This window comes from Sylvia atricapilla, chromosome 2 (assembly GCF_009819655.1).
Source record: "Sylvia atricapilla isolate bSylAtr1 chromosome 2, bSylAtr1.pri, whole genome shotgun sequence".
Lineage (NCBI taxonomy): Eukaryota > Metazoa > Chordata > Aves > Passeriformes > Sylviidae > Sylvia > Sylvia atricapilla.
In genome coordinates, this window is record NC_089141.1 from 26,514,528 (window position 1) to 26,534,736 (window position 20,209).

The 20,209-nt window shown below is 46.2% G+C and overlaps 1 protein-coding gene across 1 annotated transcript; it reads left to right on the forward strand.

Moving 5' to 3' along the window:
- The first annotated feature begins 5,661 nt into the window (after positions 1 to 5,661).
- Positions 5,662 to 20,003, forward strand: LPCAT3 (lysophosphatidylcholine acyltransferase 3). The gene is given in 14 exon segments (XM_066341102.1): positions 5,662 to 5,703; positions 5,705 to 5,858; positions 14,239 to 14,346; positions 14,452 to 14,558; positions 14,709 to 14,802; positions 14,887 to 14,924; positions 15,971 to 16,149; positions 16,545 to 16,653; positions 17,307 to 17,393; positions 17,676 to 17,842; positions 18,443 to 18,590; positions 19,124 to 19,282; positions 19,417 to 19,543; positions 19,660 to 20,003. Coding segments are annotated over 13 exon segments (1,509 nt in total). The 3' UTR covers positions 19,534 to 19,543; positions 19,660 to 20,003.
- The last annotated feature ends 206 nt before the right edge of the window (positions 20,004 to 20,209 follow it).

Genomic DNA, 20,209 nt, shown 5'->3' on the forward strand with positions numbered 1-20,209 from the left:
TCAGCTCTTAAGATGAAACAGTTAGGTAATATATTTCACAATTCCCTACAGCTATGTCACATAACAATTTAAAAGAGGTAAAATCATACCATTAAGGTTAATAAGTCATAACATTAAATTCACCAATGTAATACAATTCTGCTCAGAGGCACACACATTCTCTTAAATTCCTAAATTACATGACCACATACTACTTTTCCCAAATTGCGTAAGATAATCCTTTTCTTATAATGACTCAGAGTTGTGTAGCTGTAACCTTTTGCCAGATGTTACGAAGCGCAGTAATGTTCCAGGTTTTATAAAATTACCATTTAAAACAGGCTTGACTGGCTTGTCTTCCCCCAGGAAGTTGGGAAAAAAAGTTTTTCCTAAGTTCTTAAGAAAAGCCGCACACATCTCCATCTGGAAACACTGAGTCAGTGCATTAAAAAAAAGGGCAGAAACATCTAAAGAGAAAACAACATTTACTAAGTGAACCAAGGGAATATAAGCAGCAGGGAATCAAGGATACAGAAGTGATAAGTAAAACGTCCTCAATTTACCAAGATCCTGGCAGTAATCTGCCTGTCTCCCATTCTGCCAATAAGAAGGCTCTGTGGGTTTCTTGCAACTGCACTTCCAACCTCCCTCTCGTGACCCAGGTCAGTTTTGCTGGGGGCCTTTGATAAACCCCAGGAAAACCTGGCAGTGCAGGTGTGTTCTGGCTCAAAACCTCAAAACTGTGCAACACAATTTGCTGATTTCCACCTCTGCAAACAGCACTGGGAGGATTTTCACCAGAGTCTGCTCACCTCCTTTATTCCCTCTATCACAGAGTTTCCACCATCTCCCAGTAAAAGCTGGGACTTGGGAACACTCCACTCATTGCACTGTACCACACTGAGATGCCTGCTGCCCTCTGACCTCCTTACCCTACACCCCTGGGTGTTTCATCCATTGCAGTGAAACATTCCTAAACACTTGGGCTTGCTTTCACTGGATTATGGAATGGTTTGGGTTGGAGGGAACTTTAAACATCATAGAGTTCCAACCCCCCTGCTATAGGCAGGGATGTCTTCCACTGGACCATGGAGCGGCTCAGAGCCCCATCCAACCTGTCCTTGAACACTGCCAGGGACAGGGCATCCACAGCTTCTCTGGGGAACCTGTGCCAGTGCCTCACCATCATCATAGTAAAGAATTTCATCCTAATATCCATTCTAAACCTACTTTTCTCCAGGCTAAGGCCATTTGACCTTGTCTTATCACTACTTGCCCTGGTAAGAAGTCCCTTTTTTCCAGCTCTCTTGTAGCCTCTTTAGGCACTGGAAGGTACTATGGTGAGGAAAGACCCTTCTCATCTTCAGGCTGGACAACCTCAATTCTCTCAGCCTCAAACCCACTGGACTGTAAGCTGGCTTGGCTTGGCGACATTCCCGCGGCAGGAGAACCCGCCGGTTGTCCCGGACCGGTCCCGCGTCGCCGCTCCCGGCGGCACCGAGAGGCGGCAGCAGAGACCGGCGGAGTCCCGGCCCCGGGAGTGCCCCGGCCGGGCCCAGGATGGATGTCGGGGGGTGACACCCCTGACCCGCCCTGGGTGACATCTCCCGGCACGGCCCGGGGACCACGAACTGCAGCTCTCCGCCTTCGTGCGGCGCCGGTGGCGGAAAGGAGCCGGCGGTGCCTGAGAAACGGGGTCTGCTCAGGACAGGAGAAGATGGCCTCAAGCTGCCGAGGTTTAGGTTGGATATCAGGAGAAATTTCTCTGAAAGAGTGATCGGGCATTGGAACAGGCTGCCCAGGGAAATGGTGGGATCACCATCCCTGGGAGTGTTCAGAAAATGTGTAGATGTAGAAAATGTGGTGCTTAGGGGACATGGTTTAGCAGAGGACCTGGCAGTGATGGGTTAATAGCTGGACTCCATGTTTTTTTCCATCCCTAATGATTCTATGATTTATTTTTTTTCCCAGTAATCTTCACACTGAAAAGGTGACATGGTTTGAAGCATACTATTCCTTTCCCTCCTCCATCATCCACCAAATTCCAGTTTCTCCATATCTCTAGTTTGTCATTCACCCATTCCTGGCTTTTTTTTTCCCCCCATTGGCTCCATGGCCACCTATTCATCCTTCTCATGAAAACTTATTTTCATGTTGCTATAAATGAATAATATATAGTTGGCTTTTTCCAAATATTAACATGACTACTATATGTATAATTGTACTGTATTATGTTTTATTAATAGAGTTTAGAAAGGTAGTGAATGTGTATTTTCTGATTATACCAAAAGGTTAAGACAGAGGTTTGGGGTTTTTTCATCTCTTCTTTGTAACGTCTAAAACACCAAGTCAGAAGTTATGGGAAGAGGGGTCACCTTGTGACCCTTCATAAAAAACTGTTAACTTTCTGTTTTCTTATCCAAATGAAAAAAAAATCAAAAGACCTAAAAAAAAAAAAAAAAAAAAAAAAAAAAAAAAAAAAAATACCCATGTTACCAAACACAGTAGAGCCACCCACAAATAAATCTATTAAATAAGATAATAGAAAATACTTAAAACAAATCGAAAAAAGAATGTTTAATTAACATCTATTAAATATTCAACACAACAATCCTTAAAAATAGAAATCTAAAAGCGTAAACGAGTGCTGCTGGCAGACTTTGTGCCGAGCACCCTCGACCAAAATAAATTCACCTATTCTGTCTCCTTATTGTCTATTTTTATTTTTTTATTAAACTCATAAATTGTTTAAAAAAAAAGTGGAACTCGTTTTTCACAATGCCTTTCCCTGCCTGTTATTCTAAGCAGTCTCTCTTCTCCCTCTATAGTACATCTCCTGCTAATGGTTATTTCTCTCCCCACTCTCTCTGTGCTTTTCCCTTGACATGGTTATTGACAGCAGCACACTTCTGTCATATTTAATTTTATTCTGGCTCTGGCTTTTCCAGTATCTTTCTCCTCCTCATCAGTGTTCAGCCCTAAGCCCACTGCCCAGATAGACACCTTGCCCCAAGCAGCCAGCTGCTCTCCCATGGCCATTTCAATCAGGATAGGCTCCTGTACCTGCCGGAGAGAAGAGGCACTGTCAAGGCAGGGCACAACATTCCTGTTTCAGTTCCTCAAAAACTGTTTACAAGTACACAAGTATACAAGGAATGGTTCTGGAAGGAAAGCCTTGCAGGAGCTCTTGAAGAAGCATCTGGGGTCTTGTGGCTCTGGTGTATGGGAGAGCTGCAGGAGCCACTGGAACACGATCATTGGAGCTGGATTTGCAGAAGCTTCAGCAGCTGCATTTCCACTGCGCCACATTGAGTCCATGTGAACCTCAAGTTTCACAATAATACCCATGTAATGTTATGAAATCATGGTATATCTAAAAGATAGTAAATCAAGATATTTGGCTACAGCCCCTCCTCTCAAGAATAACACTGCCCTGACTGTTAAAATAATAATACTACTGAAAATAGTGGTATATTCATCATGATCTCACTCTCAAAATCTACTCTCAGAGCTACTGTGTACTGACTCCAAGTGACTAACAAGCATTTAATCTAAACAGGTCAAATATAGCAACATTTCAAGCAACTGGAAACAATCTTGCAATGGAAATTGTTAGGCAATCTCAGGGACAGATGCTGCTTCTGAGACTCTTCTCTGACAACAGTAAATTACAGAATTAAGCAGATCATTTCTCGTCAAACATGACTTGACGAGGGACAGACAGTCATCACGCTACATAGAGTTCTATGTGATTTTCTTCTGATTTACTTATGAAAGTGGTCTGAACACTGTAAACACACAACTGAATGTGGAAATGAGAGCTAGATATGCCTTGAAAAGCTAGTCCTTGGACTTGGCAAAAAAATAGTTAGGGTGGACAAATACAGCAACCTGTTTGCAAAGTCTAACCTGAAGGAGTCAGCTACTCAGAAGGGTGTTTAAAGCCTTGCTATACATCTTGGCCTGCCACTCTGCATCCTACACTGCCTTCAGGGGACTTCTGGAGGAGAAGGCCAGGATCTCCCCTTCTTCACCAAATTCCTCCCTCCCCAGTTTAAAAGAAGTATGAACCAAATGGAAAGAGACCACTGGATAGGTGATTAGAACTTTGCTATTGAGAAATCTGGATTTGTTCAGCCTGGGAAAGAGAAAGGCAAGGAGAGGCAAGGTCTTTAGTCTGGTCTCCCAAGTAAATGAGGTCTATGTGGTCATGCTTCCAGTCAGTCCCTTTCCCAGTCAGATTTGACAAGAAATAGGATCTAACAGGTGCTGGTGCTGCTGCCAAAAGGGTAGTGATAAGGAGGATGGACCAGGATAAAGAGGATGATTCAGCACTGGTTCAGCAGCCCAGAAAAGCTGGGAGCTTTCCAATCATGAAAATGTACATCAATTACCCAGGCAATGCCCTGAGCAAATGGCCCAAGCTTTGAGTCCTGCTTGTGAGCTGCGATTTGGATCAGAGAACTCCAGAGGTCCCTTTTTATGTGAACCTTTGTGTAAGACCGTGTTTGTTCCTTCAGCTGAGTTTGTCCAATCAAGTAAGCGAGCAGGAAAATTGTAACACACACAGGGGAAAAGGATCATATCCATTGCACCTGAAACTTCAGCTGAGAACTTGGGATGCATACATTGACAGCTGCATAAAGGGACACACCTAAAACAGGGTCATCCAGCAGATAGGTTATGAGGAGTCTGTGGGCCCAGCTGCTGACTGACCGGAGAATCACAGAATTCCAGAATTGTTAGGGTTGGAAGGATCCTCTGGTCATCCAGTCCAACCTCCCTGCCAAGACAGGGTCACTTAGAGCGGGTGACACAGGAATGCATCCACGCAAGTTTTGAATGTCTCCAGAGAGGGAAACTCCACAACCTGACAGCATGTTCAGTGCGCTGCTGCCCTCAATGTAAAGAAGTTCTTCCTCGTGGAGGTGGAACTTCTTGTGGGTTCTTTTATGGCCACAGCTCCTCACCCTGTAGCTGAGCATCACTGGCACTGTGCCTGCTGCTGTGGCACACCGAGTCAGGTGCCAGAGGCACAGGGAGAGCACAGGGCTGCCGTAACGCCTGTATGGGGAGCAGATCCCTACGATCATATGGCAGGGCCATAGGAGCCAAGCACCGGGGTTCTGTCCTCTGGGAGCCACTGGGGCAGTGGGAGCTGGCAGTGTTGGGATAGCTCAAGCAGTGCCCTGAACTGAAACTGAGGCCGAGGCCAAGACCAGGCACGGGGCTGTGGCAGCGGCCACGACTGAGGTCAAGGCCAAAGCCACAGGTAGTATCTAGGACGCCGAGCCAGGAGGCAGCGGCAGCCCCAGCGCGGCACTCAGACTCACACCCAGACCTCGGCCGAGGCTCCAGAGCGCGGCCCAGGCGCCGCCCGCGCTCCCGCCTTCCCCGCGCGCGCCTCGTGTCCGCGAATAACCCCCGGCCCGCCCCGCCGCTCTCCTGTCCCGCCGCGGCCAATCGGGAGCCGCGCCCCGCCCCGCCACTCCGGCCCCGCCCCCGACGGGCCCCCCGGCCCCGCCCTCGGCGGCGCTTCCCCCAATCATTGGCCGGCGGGGCCAGCCCGCGTCGCCGCCCACTCGCGGGTAACCTTTGCCTTAGTGCGCGCAGGGCCCTGCCCCGCTGCCACCGCTGCCCAATCGCAGGCGCGGCGGGGCGGGGCCGGGCGCGCCGCAGCCAATGGGCGCGCAGGGGGCCGCGCGCGGTGCGGGGGCCGCGGTGGCTGGTGCCGCTGCCGGGTTCGGGGCGCGACCGGCCGGCGGGGCGGCCGGCGGGGAAGATGGCGGTGGCGGGGTCCGCCTGGAGCCTGGCGGGGCTGGCCGAGGCCCTGGGCTCGTCGGAGCAGGCGCTGCGCCTCATCCTGTCCATTCTCATGGGTAAGTCAGGGCGGGGGGCGACGCGGCTGGCGCCCCGGGCGGGGCTTCGTGCCCGCCGTGGGAACGAGCGACCCCGCCGCAGCCGCCGTGCCGCGCTGCGCGGGGGGCCGGGGCCGGGCATCGCCTCTCCCGCGCGGAGCCGCACCTGTGCCAGCGCCGCGCCAGGCCACGTGTGCGCGCCGAGCCGGCGGGAGAGATCCCGCCGCCACCGGCACCGCCCGTCCCGCCCGGGCAGCTCGCGAAGTGCCCACAGCGGCTGCCCGGGACCAGCCCCCGGCCCTCCCGGTGCAGAGGGCGAGCGCGCTCCGTTTCCCCGCGGGACGTCGGGGTGCGGTCCTGGCAGGCCGCCTGCGGGAGCGGGGCAAGGAGGAGCCGGGAGTGCCTGCGAAAGACCCCGATTTGGGTCCGTGTCCCGGGCACAGGAACTTTGTTTGCGGTTGTCCCGTGAGTGCCCGGTGATGCGTGTGCATCCAGTGCCCCGTGAGCGTGTGTCCGGAGGGCTGTCCGCTCGGGAATCCCCTCAGCCCCTCCGGTGTCGCCCCGTCCGAGTGCAGGGGTCGTCACTGCCCGGGGACATCCCCTGTGTGTGCGGCAGTGGTGGCACTGTGAAGGAGTGGCGTGTCATCACGGGCACTACCAGGTAGGGCGAGCAACACCTTTCAGCTCAGTGCCAGGAGAACTGGGGTGATGTCCTGCGCTCCACCTGCAGCGCGAAGCGTGTTGCAAAACACACTGTGCCTGCGCTTATGTAAACATGAGATGCTTGAGCTCCATGCGAAATGGTTAAGGCAGGGCTGGAGTTGTGATGTGGGCTGGCGATTGAGGGGGAGGTTGTAGCTCCCAAAACATTAATTCAAGTGTATGTGTACATGCTATCTCTGTGTAAATCTCTGCAGATGCTCGGGGAAACTTTGGGTTGTGAAGGCATTTGCTAGTGTAGTCACCTAGCAGAAAAGAAATACAAGCTTTCTTCTGAACCTGGAAGTATATTTGAAGTGATACAGCCACTACTGTGTCATCTGTCAAAATAAAGTTGCTTTGGCTAACTAGAAGTATAGTATTTTTAAAGGGAACGCAGGCAAGAAAAACTGTGTCACTTCATAACCATAGTCTGCACCAGACTTATTTCTGCCTGATTTAGTTTATGATGTGTGAGATCAAACTGTGCAAAACATTCCTCCTAGGAAGGGTATATACAGGAGACTGAACTATCGTTTTGAACTCAATGTAGAAGTTTGTTAAACCAAACTTCTGTAGAGAAAAAAAAAAAAAAAAAAAAAAGAAGTAATAGGAAACACACAGGACGTGCACACAAGCCAGCATTAATTAGTCTAGCAGCTCCCCACCGCTGAACAAGAGAAGTCCTGCTTGCCTTTCTCCCACGTCTCTCTCTGGTCCTTTAATTGCGATCTCATTGAATTTACTTGCTTGGCAGAAACCTAAACCAGAAAAAGCAGATAGTTCACTATGACATTAGTCACCTGGATCAACCAGGGGACCAGTCTAACAAGCGCTGATGCAGAAAAGGTCCTAGAAAGTGTGTGTGGAGGCAGACACAGCAGAGAGATGGCTCTGCACAATGCACCACGATTGTACTCCCCGAGTTGCTTCTTGCTAGCAGTAAGTTGGGACACGATGTTGGGAGGGTGTTTCCTGCTCAGCGTCTTAAGGGTGAACAGCACCACTTCTTTGAAATGAACAGCAGATAATTATTGTCGTAATGATGATAAGAGCTGCCTGCTGCAGTCTGTAGATTAAGGAAGCATGAGACTCCTGTGCGCTGTTACAAATGTTCCGTGTGTAGTGTTGACAATAAGCTGCTGAGATGCCACAATGTCTCTTCCCAAGGTAGGCCACTCTCTGTTTTGCATAGTCTCAATGGATCTTTAGAATTTGTATTAAAATTCTGGGGATCAGGGTCCAGAAAACCACTCACATCTCTCCCCTGCATGCCTCAAATGGATAAACCAAACCAGGAGGCTGGAGCTGTACTTTTCCCTGTCCTTTCTCCCTAGTTCAGTATCTTTTAATTAGATGCAGTGGAAGGCATAACTTCAGACAGAAGGCTTCAGGGCATGCAAAACAGCTTTGCCTGCAGTTTGGCACTCTTGCAGGTCATGTAGGTTGAACCACTCAGGCAGGAGGGACTGATTCCAGCTCTCCTGCTTAATGGATGGCTAAGCACTGGGTGGTAAAGCATTATACCTATACCATTACTTTAAAAGGAAGGGCCAGACACTACTCCAGAGTAAAATGAGGGAAGAGCAGAGAGGAGTTCCTTAGCCTCACACAAAGAAATGTTCGTTTAATTGCAGCTTAGTTTACAATCCTTTTAATCCCATTGGTAATGCAACTAGTGCTGATGACCACTTCATAGGATAGCATAATGGGGTATAAATGAAAGGCATTTCTGAAAGCTAGACGTAGCATTAGGACATTAGGTATGGCTTTTCCTTCATTTCCTCCGTTCCAGGTGTTTACATAGATTCAGGAAGAAAACTGTTTTTGTTGGCTGCAGCTAATACTGCTGAATTATTTTAGAGCAAGGCCGTGAGGGTGAAGCAGGGTTCTAAAGGTGGACTAAAATTTCTTGTTTCTTCCTCTGTGATGCAGTTTCCCATCTACACTGTGCAGTTTTACTGTGACAACAGTTTCTAGGGTTTCACTTTCAAAAGATCACCACAAACTGATAAAAATAGTCTTCTGAAAAAGAGGAAGGATCACAAAAGACTTTTCGACTTCTTACATTAATTTCTGAAGAAAGCTGAATTATTGTTGAAAAAATAGTTTGAATTTACTCTTTTGATTCAGAGTAAGTGTTTGCTTAGTAATGAACTGAAATAACCAAAAGAAGTAATTTTAAACTTTGGCATTCTGACATGACTGAAAAAAAAAAATAATACAGAAGAGAACAAGAGAAGGAGAAAGGAGGAAGGAAGAATATTTAAGAACTAAAACTAGAGTAGTCCTAAAGAGTTCTACGTTGTTTCAGTGAACAAGTAAAGGCACATTGCTGAGCAAATTATGGGGATTTTAGTCACAGCTTTGTATTTAAATTGGAGACAGGCTTATACATGCTGCAATTTTGAAGCAGAGAATACAGCTAGAATAGAGTCCCTTACCTGCATTGTACAAGATGAAAAACTTACTGCAGACTTCCCCCATGTAAAAATTTGCATTGACAACCTTTGAAGAAATTAATCTGCAATTTGGCGGCAGTACCAACAGCAGGAATACCTGAAGCAGAGTTCTGGACCCTGCCACAATAAAAATTGTGGCATGTCAGTACATCAATGTCTGTCAGTCATATGAGAATGTCTTTGAGAAATGAACTCTAGCTTGCACTCTTCAGTAGGTCCAGGGCCCAGTGTTCCCACTGGAGCTGCTCCGGTGGTGTGAAGGAGATAACAGGATTTCTGTGCTGCTGCTCCTGTCCTCACATGAGAGGGGACAGATTTCTTTCCTGCTGTCACTGCTCAGAGCATAAACCAGGATACAGGAGGCCTTATGGCAGTGTGTATTTAATGCTTCTGTTGCTCCTGTTTCTTGCATGGCTGTACAATCCCAAAGAACTAAAGCTATTTATCTGACTGTAATATTACACAGTGCCTTGCAAGCTACCTGCATAATGTGGAGAGAGGCCAACATGCTATTTACAGCCCTGAGCCAGAAATGACCCTGCTGGTTTACCCAGACCTGCCAGGAAAAGCATTGGGAAACTGTTCCTTCATCCATAGACATAGCAGGGACCTGCAGAAAGTAACACATTCTTACTCAATGGGTGCCACAAACCTACTGCTTCACTTGCAAGTTGTCTTACCTCCTCGTCTTCTACCTCTCGTCTTTTGGGTTTTTTTTCTACATGCTCTTCTTCATGCTCTGTTTCATGCTCCCTGCATCCTCAAGACTTTTAGGCTCAGTGAAATTCTTCTTCTTGTCGCCCAAAGCTGCTGGCTTATCCCAAATCATGCCCCCAGCTGGTCAGCCAAGCAGGAACCTTATTGCAGAGCCCGTGAACAACTGATTCTGATGGGTAAAAGGTGGTAAAAGTTTTAAGAGGCAGCACTGCCCTGTCATAAAACCAGATGTCGCGGAACACTCGTGCTGCCTTGTCTAAACTCCTAACCTCAAACACATCTTATTCCTTAAATAATAAAAAGATAGAGGGAGTTGAGTAATGCTGCACACTGCCTGTGTTTACATAAGCAAGAAAAATGGTGCAGTAGGAGCAGACCTATGGAGCAGACTTGTCTGTGGGTTTTGAGCATTTGCTATGGATTTACCTCAAGTCAGGTGATACACACTGATCACCCATTAATTGGAGTGTGTTTCCAGTTTCATGTGAAGGGAGCCCTGTTCACATGCTTTGAGACTCTTCTGTTATGCAAACTAAAGCACCACGAGTGGACTTTCAAGGTAAACTCCTGAGCTGAATTAAAATACTCATGCTTATGCACCCAGTGTTAAACAAGGTGTGGCACTTTTGCAGTGATAGAAACAGAAAGAAATAACTTTGAAGTCAAAATATTAGGTAAGGCTGGTACTTTAACACTTCTTTTTTTCCTGTTGTCCCATTCCTTTTAGTTTTACCATTCTTATAAAAAATGGAGACAGTTGCCTTGCTGGATGCTAACAAAGGAGAAGTTAAATGTTCAGCAAAGGGAGAGGATGAAAAATAGAGGAACTGGCTTGAAGATGAGATAGAGCTACTGCATATAAAAGGGGGGGGGGAAAGGGAGCAGAGATGAAAAGAATGTTTCTGCTGTTCTTATTTGCAGCTTTGCCTCTGGAAAAAGAGAGGCATCCTAATGACCCAGTCCAGAAAACGGCCAACTTGACAGCACTATTTTTGCCTGAGATTAGATAACTTTTCTCCTGCCTAATCCACCTTCTTGATGATTTAACATCTTTTGCTCAATTAGATTATTGTGTCTGTGGACAACCTAGGCTTTGTGCAGTGGCCCATTACTCTCCAAAATGGCTGTGGCCAAGAAGCTGAGCTTGTCCTTTCCTTCCTTCCGTGTGGTTCTCTTAACCAGAGATCATCCTCTTTTTTCTGTGAAGTAAAAAAATAAAAGTAATGTCAATTGCTTATTCCATTCTATAGAAAATGTGTCTAGAGGCAAACCCCAACTCTGTGTGCAGGCTGTTTTTCACCACGTGGTGCATAGGGAAGAATGAGTTTGGATCAGAAGTTCCCTGCTGTTTTCTCCAGGAGTCTTACAGCTGCTTTCCTGCTCGGTCCACTCTGCTTAGGGAGCTATGAAAGAGGAGTTTGGCAGCAGAGTGGGAGCTGCTGGGCAAAGCCTCTTGGCAGCAAGGAGCAAGGACTCTTGTCCTGGTGCTCTGAATGGCAGAAGCAAAGCAGCATGGCATCCTGCTGCTGGCATATCCAAAGGTGACATCCAGCTTGCCAGAAGGCAATCATAACTCCAAAAGCTGCTGTGCTAATTCAGGCTGCTTCAGGGACATGGTGGTGGGGCAGGAGAACTGATGTTGCTATCAACAGAAATTGTTTGTTCTTTAATAGATAGTTTATGAGTGTTCCAAAGGGCATGGGCCACATCAGAATGACCATTGGTACCCCGTATCCACTGCTGTTTGAGGGTTAAAGTTTGTATCTGCAGCATGTAGCTGGCCCAGTTGTAAAACTGAGAAAATTATCTGATGCAGCAAAACTGCAGTCCAGAGTACTAACAAGTTACTCTGGATATCAGAAGAATTTAGGCTGATGTTGTGACTTTTGAACTGGAACAGCAGCCACATAGTGCAAGACCAGGCTTTAAGTTTATAGTTTCTAAAAACGTAGATGAAGTGTGTACTATTAGTAACTCTCTATTTGCAAGGATTCATAATTCTTTTTCCTTCAGAGCAGCATTACCCAAACCATGACATGATCTCCTGTGCAGAGCTAAAAAGGAGCACGGCTGACAAGTGAGACAGGTCTCTGGAAGAGTAGGAACACTAGTTACATTATAATGTTCAGTCATACTTTAATTATGCCTATAGAAATGGCTAGAGGGGGAAAAAATTGGTAGAAAATGACTCTTTTGCAAAATATTAGTGATTTTTAAGAGAGTGGGAGACCCTTTAAAATGAAGGTTTTAAACCATGCATATTGATGAACAGCAATAAATGGTGCTTTGCCTGTGTTTCTGATCTGATTTTTCTGCCCTTTGCTCAGAAGGGTGAAACGTTTTTCCTCAGTAAACCTCATCTTTTAATTTTTTGATCTAATCTGATGGTAAAACTTCATATTTTTTACCACTTTCCATTTCTCAAAGCCACTTCTTCCTATGTTTATTAAACTTCACCAGGAAGATTTGGCTGGTAAACAAACAAAATCCCCATTTGTATGTTTCTGACTAAAAGGCCAGTAGAAAATACTACTTTTTTCTTTTGTTTTGTTTTTAAATCATGTGAACTGCTCTAACTCTTTCAGTTACTGCTGTATCCCCAGAGAGCCCATGTGATGAACTCCCTTTGCCAACTCCCTCTTCCCCCCTCTGCTGGTGTTCAGGGCAGCAGTGGAGGGGGGGAATGGGACAGCAGTGGGCTGTGTAAAAAGCATGGAAGAGTGGGAAGGGATTTTATTGGGGAGGCACGGGATTTTATAGGGGAGTTTGGAGCCGCTGTTTTGGAAGGGAGAGCAGGCTGGATGTGCAGAAGGGAGGTTGCCAGGCTCTGGGAGCAGAGAGCCGTGGTATGTGGGGCTGGCCAGAAAGCAGCCTGTGGCGTGGGACACAAAAGGAGGAAGGAACAGCAGCAAGGAGGCAGGGAAAACCGTAAGAAGGGTGGCAGGAGGCTGAGGAAATGGGGACCAGCAGTTCGGTTTCAGGAGGCAGCAGGTACACATCTGGATGCAGTAGAACGTGAGCCCAAAAGGATCTAGAAAAGAGCCCCGAAGTCCCCAACTCCAAGGCTCCCTCCCAAGGGATTTGTGGGGATGGAGAGAGCCTTAAAATGGCTCCAGCATGTTAGCACTGCCAGACTGCCAGACATGTATTTAAATAACGTGACAGAGTTTCTCATTTCCTCTCACAGTAGTGACTAGACTTGGCCTTGCTTATTGGAAGCCTTCCATCCATCATACACTTCTCGGCAGAATGTGCATTTCATCACCTTTTATTACTGCTCCATATAAAACATGACCACCTCCTGCTACTACTACTCCATTAGTGCAGGTAGCAGAGCTCCATCCACTGCTCCTCATTCCAAGCTAAGATGATAAGTAGTGTGGATGCCAGTATTGTGGTACGTGATGAATTTCCCCTTTTTTTGAGCAGGGTAAGAGAAACACACAGGCTTGCAAAATAAAGCAATAAAGTTACAAAATGCCAGAATTAAAGCGGCTTCTGGTATTCCAGTTCAGCACCTTGTGCACATGCCTTTAGAAACGCTAATGGCAACTAATGTTTCCTGTGCCACTGTGTATTAAGAGATATTACATTTACTGTCTACTATGTGGCAATGTTTATTGCATGCTTTGTGAAACTCACCTAGACAACCAAATTTAATTGAATCGTGTGTGTTCTGTGTGCCGCTTTTCACTGCACTACCAGAGTGCTTTACAAATGTTTGCTTCTCACTTGAGCCACAGATGAACAATCTGGAGGCATTCCTAACGCAGACTAGGAGTTACCTCGCAGAAAATGCAAGGAAAAAACTCCTTCAACTTTTCTTAGCTGTTCCATATGAAATGCTTCTGACTGATTTTTCTTTTTTCCAAAAATACCACATGCGTAGTACCAGTGGATTTTAGTTACAGCTTTTTGTACCCAGCAGTTCACAAATCAGATGCAAATCCAAAGTTGCAGAGTTAGAAAAGCAAGAATATCTTATGGAGGTCACCTGAGGAGCTCTGAAATTAGAGCTGAAAGAACTCATTGAGGTGGGAGTGGAACTGAGGTTTTTTTGGACACTGTAATGGTATTAACCATAAGGTTTCTCCCTTCTCCCCACCCCTTTTTTTTTTTATCTAGCTTCTTGCCATGTTCACTGTATTTGTCACAGAATTTGGAAGTGAATCAGAGGCTAAAGTGTGATTCACGTATTTCGGCATTATCCATCTCATATATTAAATGAGGCCAGAAACTGTAATCCTGTAATTTTTTTGCACTTCAATGTCAGTTTTGCGATAATTATGTTCCTGTTAAAGTATTTTCTTCTGTACAGAGTAATCTGGAATCTGTCTCCCAATATGCAAATACAGTATCAGGAATTAACACCATGCCCTGTGTTGATAATATATCATGTAAAGTACATGTTCCTTGTTCCTAATGACATGTTCAAAAAAGCTATAGTTTGGTTCATGACAAATACTTATCTAAACTTATTTACAACTCTTCTTCTTTTTTTTTTTTTTTTAATCTCTACTCAGGATATCCTTTTGCCTTGTTCCAGCGCTATTTCCTCTTCCAGAAGGAGGCCTACCTCATTCATCTCTACAATGTATTCACAGGACTCTCAATTGCTTACTTCAATTTTGGTAAGCTGAGTTTGGGAAGGGAGAGCTGCCTGGCTTAGAGCATGCTGCGATTTGGGACCTATAAATGTAATTTCTATTTCTTATGTCCCTTTTTCCTGCCCACAGGGACACAGTTTCTTCATTCCCTGATATGTGTCCTAATCCAGTTCCTCATACTGAGACTAATGGGTCGCACAATCACTGCCGTCATCACCACTTTCCTGTTTCAGATGGTAAACCCTCTTTCTTATTCCCTGGGTTTGTAGAAGAGAGCCCTCTGTTCAGTTTTGCACTTTAGTAGCAACTGTGGGTGGAAAAGTGGAGGCAGATCAAAACCAGCTGGAGGAATTAGTTTGAATAACCCAAACAATGGTTTCTTTCAGACATACCTTATGGCTGGATATTACTTCACAGCCACAGAGCATTATGACATCAAGTGGACAATGCCACATTGTGTCTTGACACTTAAGTTGATTGGTGAGTGACACCTCTCTTCTCTCTCTTGCAATCTGCAAGCTGTGCCTCATCCCATGGCTTCAAGTCACTGTTTCTCACCTCTAGGTCTGGCCATTGATTACTATGATGGAGGAAAAGATCCGGTGAGTCAGAAACCATTTCTCCGTCATTCCATGCTGTCCCAGTGAGCTAGAGATCAGAAAATCAAGTTCAAAGGATGTGAGTTAGCAAGCTGCATTGTTAGGTAAAAGACACAGCTGAGAGGGGAGCCTCTGTGAGTGTTTGGGGGCATTGAATTCTAGAGTGGAACAAAATAATTTGGAATAGAGACAGTCGTGATTAGAGATGGACAGAAGGTGTTTCAGTTATGTCAGAATATTACTCTGACCCTTCCAAATTCCCCACCATCTCCTTCCTCCAAATCTATTGCTTTAGATTCCCAATCCCTGAATGCTCTGTGTTCTGTGGGTAGTGTACCTTTAACTTGCAGACAGTCAGTACTGGATCTCAGTTCCCATCTTCCTTTCCTTTGACGAGTCTTGCCATGTCCTTGTCAATGGTTGCCCTTTACCATTTGTTAGGACCTTGGTTTTAGCTCAGATGAAACAGAGAAGTTGCACAGCACAGCAGGTAGGAGAGGGCACTACACATCCTCCAGTCCCTCAATCCTGCTTCAAGTACCTGCATTCCCCATCTCCTATTTGAGCCTGAGCAAGTCAGTAGCATGCATGGAATCACTGCTGACTGCAGGAAAATGAGGTCAAGCTGAAACTTTCTGAGCTGAAGCTTCAAGTATACAAAGACAATTTTTGCATCAAGAAGTAGTAATTGTAGCACAATGGAAGAGTACTTGAAATTGCAGTCAGGGACTGGAATAGGTCAAATACAGTGCTCCTACTATGCCTGTCTGCTGCCAGGGATTCATGTCAGTAGATCCCTTCCATGTTTGGAGCTTATTTGGGATAGAGATCTGTGCAGCTGGTCTCAACCACTGGATCTTGTTGCTGTCTGGAGGGCGTGGGGATAGAGAGGGCTGAGGAGAGGAATGGACACGAAGTACAAAGTGTAAAAGTTTTCATGTCCATGGGGAGCATGAACTGAAAGCAGTAAGGAGGCAGGGTGAGGACATAACATCCAGAGCTGGTATGAAACCCCTGGGATGATGTTAATGCCAATCCCTTTGGTGCAGGAGTTCCTGAGTCCTGAGCAGCGGCGATTTGCTGTTCGGGGGGTTCCTACCTTGCTGGAGGTCTCAGGATTCTCCTATTTCTATGGTGCCTTCATGGTTGGGCCTCAATTCTCCATGACAGACTATCAGAAACTGGCAAGGGGTGAGATGACTGACGTTCCAGGCCAGAGACCCAATAGGTAATAAAAAGCTGCTTGGCTTCTCCCCTTCCTACAATCCTAGAATGCTGAATTCTCCATCTTCCCTGCAGCAGACTGCCTTCTCACCTGGACACAGAAACACTGTGACCAGAAATGATTTATGAGACAAGGCAGTCTTTCAAAAGTTGCTGGTAACTCTGCTTAATGTCCCAGGGCACTAACATCAACAACCATTTGACATCTCTAGTACAGACTCGCTTCCAACCTGGTGATGTTTGCATCCCATCCCTCCAAATGGAGGCAGCTGCTGCAGTGGAATGTGGTGACTCCCCATCGCTGTCTCCCCTACCTCCTCCTCTCCTCCTCTGCTTTAAAAACTATGAATTTGATGGACTCTTTCCAAGGCATTTATTTGACCTTCATATTTTTCTCAGTTTTGTGCCTGCTCTCAAGCGCCTGAGCCTGGGTCTCTTGTTTCTAGTAACCTACACCTTGTCAAGCCTGTACATCTCTGATGAATACCTCACCTCAGATGACTACATGGTACGTATTCACTTGGCCTTGTGGGTTGTGGAAGAATTCCATTTCTCTGGTGGACACTGGATCTACAAGAGTGGAGTTATTTTTTAATTTCTTTTTTTATTTTTGCCTCAGTTTAAAAATATGTCGGCAACTAGTCCACTGCTGATTTGGCTTCACTACCTGTCCTGTCGATTCCATCTGATGCAGAACAGGAATGTGTTAAGCAGAACTGAAACAAATGAAAACTTTTACAAATAGATAATTGATCTTAAGTGCTACTGTTGGTTTTGGAAACCTAACATACGTATGACCTCTTTCCATTTAACCATTATGTGCAAAGAATTTTACTAGATTAACTTGTAAGGTTGCCATAATCTTTGAGGTTCTTGGAAAAGTCATAAAAAATAATTCCTACCATCAGATTATCAGCAAGCATTTTGATTATGCTAATGCCAGAGTCTTCCCAAACTCTACCTATTCCAGTACAGGCAAGTATTATCAGAGAAAGGAGAATGTTGTGTAAGTCTGCATAAACCTGGCAGCCCAGTCCATATGTCTCAACACTTACATCAGATTAAAACAAAAGACAGTGATGAGATCCCATTTACCTTGTGTCATCATGGCCACTCTACTCCAGGTTTTGTTTTCACTCTGTTTCACTCTTACCTCTGCAGGAGAAGCCTTTCTGGTTCCGCTGTGGTTACATATTGATCTGGGGGAAGATTATACTCTACAAATACGTAACTTGCTGGCTTGTTACGGTGAGTCTAGATGTCATTCCAGAAGCAAAAGACAAATGAATAAAGGTCCAAGCCTCTTGGACTTAGCACTAAATGGAAGAAATCCAAAAATCTGGAGATCAGTGCAGGTCAGTTCAGCTTGCTTTAAATTAGCAAAGGCTAGCTAACTAAAAGGCCATTTTTAATCTGTTTGTTCCATCTCTAGTGATGCTCTCAACACAGTGAGAGTCAGCACTTCCTCAGCTCTGATTCTCCAGCAAAAGAAGGGCAACATTTTCATCTTTCTTGTGCATTTTTTGATAGGAAGGTGTCTGCATCCTTGTTGGTCTGGGGTACAATGGGAAAGACCAGAATGGAAAGCCTTTGTGGAATGCCTGTGCCAACATGAAGGTCTGGCTGTATGAGACAACACCTTTGTTCACAGGGACCATTGCTTCTTTCAACATCAACACCAATGCTTGGGTGGCCCGGTGAGCAGGACAAAATTTTTCTTCTATAATGTGTTAGTTCTGTTCTGTCAGCAGAACCAAGACCTTAGGCTAAGCAGGAGCATTAGAGGAAGAATCTGCCAGTTTTCAGTTTGTGCACCTTTTCCCATGTTTTGCTGTGTGCCCTTAGAAACAGGTTATTGAGTTACTGGGTTAGAGAGACCTTTTAATTCACTTGGAAGGGCAGTTCATTAATAAAGGCAAGCAGTTGATGGCAGCAGAGACTAGAATGGGACTACAGCGAGCCCTTGGGGCTGCCTGCCTGCTCAGCCAGCCACAGAGCTGCTCTGACAGCTGTTTCCTGCATCATGGCTCTCTTGGTGTTCCCCACACCAAACTCAGATGGGCTTTGGTTCAGCACCTGCTGGGACACACAGCTAAGTTGTATTTAATGACCCCCTTTTCCCCCTTATAGCTGGGATTTCTTTAAGACTGTTTTGATGTAGGTTTTGCCCTGGTCATGCTGTTCCCTGCCACCATGGGGTGTGCAAAGGCATCAGGTCCCCTGGGCCCTTCATCCCTAACACAGCCAGGAGAGGGCAGACAACAACCTGGAAGCACTTTGTTTCTTTTCTGCTCTAGCTACATCTTCAAGCGCTTGAAGTTCCTGGGCAACAAACTGCTGTCACAGGCACTGGCCTTGTTCTTCCTGGCCATTTGGCATGGCCTACACTCTGGCTACCTGGTGTGCTTTCAGATGGAGTTGCTTATAGTCATCGTGGAAAGACAGGTGGGCTTTGTCTGACTTAGCAGAACTGGGGGGCCTGTGTTAGGTCTGAGTCTGGAAAGTGCCACGCTGAAGGCTTTACTTGCGCTAAATATGAAAAATAGCTGCTCACTTTGGAATTGGTTTTCAAGCATGGCAGGGTTTTGTTCTCAGGAGTTCAGTAGGTTGCTGCCTTCTGCGTGGGCAAACCATAAATATACTGCAGAAGCTGACAGGGAGAAAAGTGGAAAACTTGGCATATGAGCCGAGGGCAGCTGAAGTGCTTGGCAGCTGGAAAGACTGGAGGACAAACACATGAGCTGAATGTCTTTGTTAATCTCCTAGTACTGAGAAAACAATATTCCTTATTAAAATGTATTTTCTTAATTAAAACTTTGGCCAGGACAGGGTAGTTAGCTGGGTTTTTTTTTTTTAAACTAGCTGTTTACTAAAACACATTTTACACAGCTGGATTGAGAACTTTGCCCCCAGAACTGGCACATACAGTCAGAGGACATCAAACTATTGAGAATTCTGGCTTTTTTTCTTTAAATTAGGCCATGAACCTTGTTCGGGACAGTCCTCTCCTAAGCACTCTGGCCTCCATCACTGTCTTGCGGCCCATCTTCTACGTGCTGCAGCAGACTAACCACTGGATGTTCATGGGTTACTCCCTGGTGCCATTCTGCCTTTTCACCTGGGACAAATGGATGAAGGTACTTAGTAGCCACAAAGGGATGACCCCACATGGTCAACCCTGTTCCCTCCACCCCCCTCTCCTGTGTTCCCCCTCTCCTGGTTCAAAGCTGGTTGCTGATCCCCAGCACTGCCTTTCTCTTTCTCTTTACAGGTGTACAGGTCTATTTATTTCTTCGGCCACGTCTTGTTCTTCACGTTACTGCTGGTGTTGCCTTACATTCGCAGAGCAATTGTGCCACGAAAAGAAAAGCTAAAAAGAGCAGAGTAACAGCCAAAAGGTAAGGCTGTGTGAGGTAGAGGCCAGGAGGTAAAGTGGGGCAGCAGTGCTGCAGCCCAAGGTGAAAAGCAAACATCAAATCAACAGAAGCAAATATAGGGCTCCTCTGTTTTTCAGATTGTACCACCTGTGCATTCGTAGGAGTTGACTTAACACTCCGGAAGCAAAGCATCACCTGCCAAGTTTGCTGTGTTGAAGTATGACTATTTTTCAACGCAAGGAGGGGGAAGGAGAAAGCACAGGGTCAGAGACCCAAAAGGAGGGGATCCAAGTGAGCCTCCTTGAGACCCTCCACCTTCTGTCTGTTGCCTTATCTCTGCCGCCCTGCAGCCGGCACTCGTCTCTCCACTGATACCAGATGATTGTACCACACTCACGGCAGGTGCTGCGTTGGATTGGAGCCACCTTCTGACTTTTCTACGTTTGTCATCTAAGATAAAAAATGCTCCTGGTCTTTTTAACATCGGCTTCAGCTCCTTTCCTCTTGGGTGCCTCGGTGTGGGAGTGTGAACTGTCACATGCCACCGAGCAAGGCGATTCTACAGGACCGAGTGACACTAGGGTGAGCAGGGCACAGCTAAGGACTCCAGTTTTGTGACAAATTTGGGCCAAGCTATAAGGGGATCCAGCCTGCCAACATATGAAAAATGAGAAAGTAAAATTCTCA